Genomic DNA, 10704 nt, shown 5'->3' on the forward strand with positions numbered 1-10704 from the left:
GAGGGGGGACATGATAGCAGTGTTCCAATATCTCAGGGGCTGCTACAAAGAAGAGGGAGTCAAGCTATTCTCCAAGGCGCCTGAAGGCAGGATAAGAAGCAACGGATGGAAACTGATCAAGGAGAGAAGCAACTTAGAACTAAGGAGAAACTTCCTGACAGTTAGAACAATTAACCAATGGAACAACCTGCCTCCAGAAGCGGTGAATGCTCCAACACTGGAAGTTTTTAAGAAGAGACTGGACAGCCCTTTGTCTGAAATGGTGTAGGGTTCCTGCCTGAGCAGGGGGTTGGACTCGATGACCTCCAAGGTCCCTTCCAACATTATTATTATTATTATTATTATTATTATTATTATTATTATTATTATTATTATTATTATTATTATTATTATTATTATTATTATTATTATTATTATTATTATTATTATTATTATTATTATTATATGGAAAGGATAGATAACTGCAACTCCCCCTGTACCAAACATGGTCTCTCTCTGATTTTCATTGACCCTAATAGAGGTGGCAAAAGAATGTGAAGATAGCAGAAAATCTTTTGTAGGATGGTGCTAAACTTTCTTTAAAAAATTCTGAGTACATATAAGCACTGATATTAATTTCTTAGTTTTCAGATGTGGTTAAAATGCATTGTACCATTAAATACAATATTACATATGTTTAAACTTCCGAGAAGAGTTGAAAAATCTTTCCCCTATTTTCTCCCTGATCTATTCTGTCCGGCCAATCATTTCATTGGATAATATTTATTCTAGGACCATTAGAAGGAGCGGGAAGAGGTGGGGTTTTGTTTGTTCATTGATCACTGCGCTCCTCCTTTGATCATGTTGCTTCTCTGTCATTCTGCTCTCCCGAGATGGATCTTCTCAAATAATTAAATCAAAATATTAAATCGGAAAACTGAACGAGTTACACACTCTGAATCCTACAGGTTTCTCTTCAAAAGCAATCATCTTAATATTTTAACTTTAAACGGGCTCCTTTAAAGCTATACTTTCTAGGGGATTGCTAGCATCTGTTTGATCTTTCACAGAACAGGGAATTCGATAATGCTTTTATAACAAGGTGTTATTAAAAAATTGAATTCGTGAAACAATGGGAAAGACAGAGCTGGGGGACATAACAAAAGCATGAGACTACTTTAAAAGCTAATAATTGACATTCAATTTACACATGGCATAGCAGGTCAAATACTTTAGTAGCCTTTATCTTATGGCCTACTAGATAGAAGAGGAAATTAGGGAAAAGCCTTGTTTTTGTACTCCTTTCCTTTTGTAATTTATCTTGTTTAAATATTGCCTTTCTCTTGCTTTGCCTGGAAACCACAAAAGCTCTAAAATATCACCTCACGTGATGGTGCTTGGCTCTAAGCTTGACCAGGTGTGGTTCCTGCATAATGGATTTGAATGAGAGGAGCCTCCAGGCCAGGGAACTCCATCTGTTGCTTCCTCTTTCCTCAAACTGTAACAGACATGGATTGGCACTTTCCAAGGCTGCCCATGTGATTAATGTTTTTAATGGAACTGCTTTTTGTTTGATTGCAATTGGAACTCCAAAAATATTTACTGCAGTCTTGCTCTTCTGAAGTAATACTGTCTGGAAGTCATCCCCATATAACAGTGATGGCGAACCTTTTAGAGACCAAGTGCCCAAAAACTGGCCCCGCCCCTGCTCCACCCCCTGCCCCGCCTCCACCCCATCCCCACCCCACCTGCCCGCAGGGCCACTCACCGCCTCCAGGGTCCGCCGCAGATCGCCCACAGCACCATGGCAGCCACGCCCTCTGCCCGCGCCCCGCCGCATCAACTGTGCGTGATGGGGCATGAGGGCCGAGTCTTGTCTACGCTGCCTGGCTGCCCTGACCTTGGCTGCACTGCTCCGTGTGGGCCATGCTCTGGGGTGATTCTTCTCCAGGAGGGCTGCTGGTGAGGGGGTCGTGGGGGAGGCGAGGCTGGGGCAATGGTACGTGTGCCCATAGAGAGGGCTCTGAGTGCCGCCTCTGGCACCCGTGCCATAGGTTCGCCACTACTGCCATATAAGATGACTTATTAGAGCCACTTTGGTCTAATGGTTAAGGCTCTAGGCTAAAAAACAGGAGAGTGTGAGTTCAAGTTCTGCCTTAGCCATGAAAGTCAGCTGGGTGACTTTGGACCAGTTACTCTCTCTCAGCTCTACCCACCTCACAGGGTTGTTGTTGTTGTGGGGAAAATAGGAAGAGGAAGGTGTGTTGGATATGTTTGCTACCTTGAGTTACCGTACTTATAAAAATAATAAAGGTGGATTATGAATGAATAAATAAATAAATCCCTTTATTGCTACTATGCAGACTCCAGAATTAGTTTTGGATTGAGGCCCTTTAGAAGGTCTTCTATAGGAATACTACTTCATATCAGTTTTGGAAACATTTCTACCAAAAGTTGAAGTTTGTAATTATCACTACAAATAAGAGAGATAACTTCCCATTGTCAAAAAATCTAGCCATGATAACTTTTCTCTTATAACTCTATTTCTTTGTTTTCTTTTTATGTAGTTTTATATACTGCTCTCCAATGTCAAAAAGATGGAGCTTTACAGATTTATTTACAATGTTATCAACATTTAGGACCCAAGCAAAATGCAGATTTCATCCATTGGGGTAGAATAAATGAGAACTCTTACTCTCCATAACCAAATCATGTAATGTGGACCTACTTGTTCTGTGGGCTTACATCAGGTGTAGGCAACCTTGGCTCTTTTATGACTCCTCATGGACTTCAAATCTCTGAATTCCTGAGCCAGCCATGCTGAGGGGAAAGGAGAGGTTTCCAAGCTGAGCCATGCTGGCTCAGGAATTCTGGGAGTTGAAGTCCACGAGTCATAAAAGAGCCAAGGTTGCCTACCCCTGGCTTACATCCAGGTAGCCAAAACTGAATTGACAGATTGCAGTCTCAGGGGTCAGGAGATTTTTCGTATTTCATTGTTTGACAGAACAGGTAACTCCAACAGAGAGGAAAAGCTAATGGAAAAAACTCTTCCTGAACCAATAGAAGCCATCATGGCCCTTTCTTATCCCCCACCCCTCATTATATTCTAAGGCCAGAAGGAATTAGAAGGAAACATGCTGAAGCTTCAACCAGGGGATGTGCATGGAGAGGGCATGGATCTACATCTGAAAATACTGCCAATTTGGCCTCTAATTTCTTTCTGATCTTTAAATTAAAAAGTCAAGAGAAGAATTGAAAATAGATTTCTACCAGCCTTTATGCCAAACTCCAGTGGAATGCTGGATGTCATGGGGGCTCCAATGACTGAGATTTCTATTATAGCAGTCACCTAGGATGGCCTTGTAACTTTTGTAATTGCATTTTTTTTTAAAAAAAAAAGTAGGATAAGAACAGCCCAATATGTATTCTATCATGGTCTGTGAGATTATGAATTTCAGTTAAAATGTCTATTATCAACTTCTGTTACTGTGGGATAACATGGTGTTTTATTACACTGGCTGGTCCTATGGGACAAAATTTTATAGCTCTCATCATATAAAATTCAGATCAAGGAAAGGTATTTAATTATCGTTACAAATCAATTCAGAGGAAGATGGAGTCTTTATACCCTTCCTGGTTTTGGCAATCAGTGGTTCTCGGGAAGAAATGTATTTTGGTACCAGTTCTTTTACACAAAATAATAATCTTCTCCAGTCATTGCTACGAGTAACTTCTTTGACCTCCAACAATGGAATGAAGGCTTTAGGGAGATGAGTATAACTAAGCTCAAAATAGAAGTGTGGTCTGCTCCAGTTTAGCTGTGTCTCAGCAAGCTCAGCATCTTTGGATTTCAGCATTTAGGTAGATGAGAAACAGTGGGAACTGGAGCAGTATGACCATGCAAAAGAGCACTGAATAACTCCTGTTGTTTTGCATTATTTTTTAAAAATGTTTAGTTTGCGGTGGGTATCTGCAGTATCTAAATACACGAATAAAGCAACCTAAGGCTGTTTTGCCGTAATACTTGGGGGGAGGGAGGGAGAGGATAAGGAGAAGCTGCCTGCACTAAATTAAATTGAGAATGGAGCTATAATCTGCTTTGTAGAGCAACTGTGAAAAATATTTACAATCGTTTTCTATCCAAACAAGAGAACTGTGTTCTGATCGAGCCTTACAAATCCTCTTCAATAGATTTTGTAAGCATTTAAACATTTGAATTATTCAGAGAGATGGCAGGTATAGGAACCATTCAGGGTAGGAGGCAGATATAGGGCATTGTCCATATTTCAAATCATGGTAATCTTTCTGTATAATCTGTATCTTGTGCAATTATTAGCATTATTGTTGCAATAATAACTGTAATAGACAGTGACTGACTATGTCACATACTTCAGCAGAGATTGCAATGAGGTTTTGGAGAGCTAAAGGAATGTGAGTGATACTTTTTTTTCCATCTCATGAACTCATCCAGAATCCACCAAATTGTCTCCTAATATCCTAGCTGTGTCAGCTTGAATTGTTGAACCAACTGAATGCATCTGTTCATTTCCAGTCAAGGTCAACCTAGCATGCTCAGCCAACATCCATCCCAATGTTCATACGAGCACGAAATGGATGCATTTTGAGCCACTTGCTTTTCTTGGGCATTATCATAACTTGCTTTAGGTTGAGAAGAAGGATGTGGCTGCCATGGCCTTCTCTTTCTTGGTAAAGTTTATAGATTTCAGAAATATTTCATAGGTTTACTACAGATTCTATAAACATCTGGGGCCTTGATCCACTGTATATGGGTGGGGAAGCTATCCTCCCCTACCTTTTTTTATCAATCTTTGTGAATTTTCATTGGTAGAATATGAAACTCATATTGGAATGTTACAGATTAAACAGTGTCCTGTGCTTTCCCATTGAATTACAACCTTTTTATTATGTATTTATTAATTAAATTTTAATGCCACTATTTCACTGATACATTGGAGTAGTGTCTGGGTGGTGACTCTGGGCAGCATACACTATTTCAGTATATTCATTTCATGCAAGATTCATTTTATAATATAAAATATATTTATATTGTGCTGTGCGGTCTGCTACAGAATTAACATTTTTTTTGGTTTAAGAAAACAACCTGATGATGAAATTATTTACATAATTTGAAAGTTTTAATGCCATATTCTTCAAATCAAATCAACACATTATGCTTAATTCATATTTAAATTCCATCATACATTCCTAAAAGGTAACAATGACCAACTTAGCCAACTTGCTATTCATACATAGAAGCTAGAGTAATATATTTACCTCCCTACACCACATACAGAAGAAGAGGCTAGCACTTTCAAAGACATAATGATTATTTTGAAAAGACTAAAAATTTTTCAGCGTGAACTGTTTTAAAATAAGGCTTTTGTGTTAAGATTAGCACATCTGCCAAATGTGCCAGATTTGACCTTGAAGCACTAAGATAGCCCCACATCTAACCAACATCAATATTGGGATGAAGGGAAGTAAACTGTTTTCAGACTCACACTGAATACTTATAGGAGCAGCTGTAGAAATTCCAGAGGTTGGACTCGGAACTAAGTTGTTTATTGGATGTCTATGCATCCCAGTTTGGAGTTTATGTGGAAATTATCAGATGGTGAATGCCTATTTCAGAAGTGTGGAAACGAAAACCCCAAGTTTGTAAATATGTTTTCACAAATTGTGAAATGGATGCAGGCTGCTCACTCAAGAGATCTTCATGCCACCTCCACATCCAGAGATACAGAAGACAGCCAAGGGGTAAATATGAAGATTGTGTGTGAATGGGTTTTAGTCAAAGTCTTCTCCTGAATTGCTCTTTTAAATTTCCTTATGACTGTATGCTTAGTCTGCAAGCGCGAGGGAGTGATGGGTCCTCCAAAATTCAGCCATCTCTATCCAGGGATGCACCATGAGCCACCCCCTCGCCACAACTAACTTATCAAAGGGTAGTTTTCAGGCATATAGAGAACTGTATGGTTTTTTCCCCCTACAAGATTGAAGCCTGCTTAATAAGATTAAAATGCAAAATAGAGAGGAATTCATGGACCAGATGCATCCTTACGGAACTGAACATGAAGTCAGTCAGCCGGTCAAGGTGAAACTCATTCTCCCCTGTCTCCTCCAGGTAGATATTCACCTGGAGAATAGAACAGCAGTCAGCTGCTAAAGATTACTTGCATCATCTAGTGGGCATTTCTGACTCTGCACCATCTACACTGGCAAGATTATTGAGTCAGTAACGGTCTGAAGAGATGTCACAGGCATATACATCCACACTTCAGGAGAACCGATTGAAGACATAGACAACCTGCTTGCTTTTCCCAGGGGGGATTTTATAGTCAAATATTCATATTATCATATCACGAGACTAGGTAAGAAATATTCAAAAACGGGAAAGAGAATGCTTTTTAAAATGGCAAATTTTAGGCTTGCCTTCTGTATGTTTCTAGATATTTCTATGTAAGAAATTGCATCTCTCTCTCCATCAAAGCAGTTTCTCTGACTGCAGACCTTGTCCCCAAAAGTTTTCATCTATCTTTCTGATATGTTAAATTTCTTGCTTATCAACAACTTTTATAAAATACATAGGTAGGATTGTTTACAAACACAATATGGCAAATCAAAGCGTGTGTTAATCCTGCTGTCACACTGTAGGAAGTGCAGGACATTAGGTAGGCCACATCCCTTTTAGAAAAGGCAAAATGTAAATATTTAGCCAGTTTGGTGTAAAGGCACCAGGCTAGAAACCAGGAGACTTGTGAGTTCTAGTCCCACCTTAGAAAGACAGCTGAATGAGTTTGAGTCAATCATTCTCATTCAGCCCTAGGGAGCAGAGAATGGCAAACCATATTGCCCCCAACAATCTGGGTTCTCATTTTATTAACCTCAAAAGGATAGAAGGCTGAGTCAACTATGAGCGGGTAAGAATCGAACTGCTGGCAGTTGGCAGAATTAGCTTGCAATACTGCATTCTAACCACTGCACCACCACAGCTCAATAAAAACAAAAAACTGAGGGAACCTGGTAGAACAGCCTGCTTTTTCAGAAGTCAATGCCATAAAGTTTAAATAGGGCTACTCTGTAAGAATATGGAATATTGTAGTCAAAAGTGTATTATATACATACCATTTCTATGAAGTATTTACCCTCTTTCAGTTCTGAATGACAGCATTTCTTTGACACCAAATGCTATCAAACTTCATATAGGATATAAAGGGAGTCCAAAAGAACAAACACTATCCAATTTTCATCCTTGTTTCATTTATTCCATTAAAAAAATAAAGTACACAATATGCTTGGGTGAGAAAGTAATCATCCTGTTAAATTTAGTAAATGTCTGTGCTCTTTCAACTATAATAACTGAAACAAATGCTGTTATTAGTGACCCGTGACTCACATCATGGACAAACACCGTCAGTTCAGAAATATATTTAGGATTTTCTTAGCATGGAACAGTTCATGTCAGGCTCGGCTACATCTTTTCTATTGGTTGAGATATGAACTCACCTGTGGAAAACACTGAAACCTATTGACTTGCTTTCATGTTTGGAATCATTATTTTTCTGCATGTCCCAGCTGAACATCAGCTTCAGCTGACAGGAAGATGGATCGATTATTTCTGTAGATTTTTGTTATAAAGCAATATTTAAACTTCCTTAAGGGGTAGATAGTCATTTGGGTCCTGCAGTACCACAGAATTCCCAAACAACAATACTGCCTCCATGTTTGATAGTTGGTATAAGGTTCTTATTATGAGTTTCTGCCAGCCCAAACAGCGTAGCCTGAAAAGTTTCATTTCTGGCTCATCTGCCAATAAAATATTCCTCCAGAAATCTGCAGGGTCTGACTGCATAGATGGAACCATTAGAAATAGTTTTGTGATCTCCAGATTGATGGGCATCAATTACATTTCAATGAGGTCTTCAGAAGTATCTTTTGGACGGCCAATGGGTGTCTGTAAAATCTGTGGTGACACCAGTGACGAGGGGACCCTATGTGAGATTCATACCACACATAGACCTAATCATTTAATGAAATAGCCACATAACCATCCCTACACGTAGCACTCTTGTTGTATCTTGTAGAGAATCACCACTTCTGAAGCATGTTGAGAATAAATCGATTCAGACACTTTTCCCATATCACATTTATTACTGATACAAATAAAAAATCTTTAAAAGACTGTTACCTTATTACCAAGATTGAGGTAATATGTTTAGAAAACATTTACAGAAATCAATATGAAGTTGAGGAATAGAGAGAAGGTGGGAGAAAGTCGCTAAATTAAGTTAATAGAAGGGAGGTTTATGAGTTCTGGCAGAACAGAGACAGAATACTAGTAAGATCACACACTAAGGAGAAGAGCAAAGGGTTAGTTGGGCCACAGCTGGGATGTCATGCTTTTTATCAGGGCTAGCAACTCCTCCACTCCAAGTTTTTGTGCTTTGAGCTCTGAAATGCACTTTCCTCCCAAAGTCTAGTGTATTGCCCTCCAAGGGACATTGCTGAGCAAACAGACATCTTAAGATAGGAAACGGTGTTCCAATGGTTAAACATTCTGCAAAATCAGACATCCCTAGGCTGGTAGTAGCTGTTTAATGAAACATTTTCTTTACAGCTGCCAGCAAAATTGCCATGGGGGGGCGGGGGGGAGGAAACTATCTTTTACAGAACCCCTGTTTTGGAGAGGGAAGACTGTACCATTTTGCAACCGGGCATGGGGGACAATAATTACAAGATGATGAACATGGCACAATGTTTCTGTAGGCTGGGTACCATGTTCATGATTACATATCAACAATTAAAAACTGCTACAGAAGATACTAGCGCTCTTAGAAACTATCACAAAAAAGCAGCAGCTGGATGAAATACAGCATGGGTGGATCTGTGGAACAAATCTATACTCCTTCAACTCCATTTAACAAGTATTTAGAAAGATCATCTAGATTTAATATTTTAAACACCCACGGGTTTTAGTTTTATAATTCATATGACAAGTCCTTTGAATTAGCACATAAACACTCTTGACCTTAAAACAAATTCCTTTACCTTTCTAATTAATAAATTAGCAAGTTGCATTCATCATTACTTTCCTTTCTCCAAAATAGAGTGTACGTTAACCTCCTAGAAGATATGTAAGCATAGAGTCTTCTCCAAACAAGGGTATAATTATATACACCGGAGGTGTGTGTGGTGTCTAGAGCTTTAAATGGGAATGAATGAATCCAACAGATACTATTTCAGCAGCTATTGTCAGCTACATGAACAGATTTGCAATCCTTGTTGTATCAGCAAGACTAGTCTGGCAGCTGGCTGTTTTAGCTCCCAAGGCTTCGGAAAAGCATGCTTCAAATACTAATGAAGCAAGTGCTGGAGAGTTTAAGCAACCTTTAGCAAATTTACTATTATAGAAACATGTGGACGTCTGCAATGAATTATTGCCACAGCAGGCTGTGCTCTGGTTAAGAGGGTAAACATCCCGTCTGTACTGCAGTAGCGCATGAGATTGCTCTTGGCATGCACAGGGCAGATCAGGGAAGTGGAGAAGGGCACAGGAAGGAAAGGACTGACGCAGCCACTTCTCCAGGAAGGTCTTGGCAGAAAAGATGCCACTCTTCAAAAGGTACTTGTCGAAGGCGAAAAGAAGCAAACGAGGTACAATCATGTGCACCTCCGGGAGAAACAAACCTGAGGACTCAAAGGAGGGCCAGCCTTCGGGTTGAGTTGAGGGGAGCCTGCTCTGCCCTCTTCCTTCCCACCTTCGATGCTCAGAAGTGTACGTTCTAGCTTAATGCCTTTCAATGCCCAAAAAAAGGAGTCTGCCCTTAATCATATGAGCTAGCAGAATGAACTCGGGTTAAAAGAGCTGTCTGACAGGATGAACTGCTCGCCTCCATCTGTCAGGGCAGCAACTCTCGCTGAGAAAAGGTAGGGAAAAGGGTTCAGCCAGTTCACCAGCTGGCTTTCCACAAAATGTCAGGTACCCAGGTATTGCACTCCTTAGGCCTTAATGCTGGGCTGTAACAGACTCAGGAGAGCAGGAGCAGAAGGGGCGGGGGGGGGAGTGTACTTCAACTTTGAGAAAGTCTCACTGGCAAAAGCTTTAGGACAGACTTCTAATGCATTACAAATATATCAACAGGAAGTTAAATAAATTCTCAGCCATACAACCATTGATTGAGTCTTCCTTTGCAAAACAGCCCTTACATTTCCAAGTAAGGATTTGTGCAAGCGTTATGTATAAAAAACTATGGCTATTAAGATTGGACACACTCTTTCGGCTCCAATTCAAAACGAAACCAGAATATTTAAATGCACGCAGCTACTTTTACTATCTGTAAAAAGACCTTCCATTTGTGTGTCTGTTTTTGCAACGGTCACTGATGATTATGCTGTATTGCAGGTGGCTGCCGTAGACGAGGGTCCCGCCGTCTCATCAACTGGCTTAATGTAGGCAGCGGCACTACCTGGATATCATGGAGCTGGACTGGGATTGGCCGGAGGAAGTTGTAGCAGCACTGAGCTGAGAAAATCCACTGTGACTTGATTCAAGGCTGCTCATGGATCCCCTGTGGAAAGATGGACTTACGGTAAGGATAAGACACCTTCACATGCTGAGCTGTATGAAAAAAACTGTACACCGGGGGGAGGGGGAAGGAGGAAGAGAGATCCCAAATGGAACTGGCAGCGTCTACTGATAGCCTT

At 40.2% G+C, this 10704-nt stretch overlaps 1 protein-coding gene across 1 annotated transcript in view; it reads right to left on the bottom strand.

The window, feature by feature from the left end:
• Positions 1–10305: 10305 nt before the first annotated feature.
• Positions 10306–10704, bottom strand: part of SEC14L1 (SEC14 like lipid binding 1) — a 33638-nt gene continuing 33239 nt past the window's right edge. The window contains exon 16 of the mRNA XM_015820786.1: positions 10306–10568. Within this exon, the coding sequence (XP_015676272.1) occupies positions 10463–10568 (106 nt within the window). The 3' untranslated portion in view covers positions 10306–10462. The remainder of the gene's footprint in view (positions 10569–10704) is intronic.

Source organism: Protobothrops mucrosquamatus, unplaced genomic scaffold, assembly GCF_001527695.2.
Source record: "Protobothrops mucrosquamatus isolate PMUCROS unplaced genomic scaffold, P.Mucros_1.0 scaffold1183, whole genome shotgun sequence".
In the NCBI taxonomy this organism is placed as follows: domain Eukaryota; kingdom Metazoa; phylum Chordata; class Lepidosauria; order Squamata; family Viperidae; genus Protobothrops; species Protobothrops mucrosquamatus.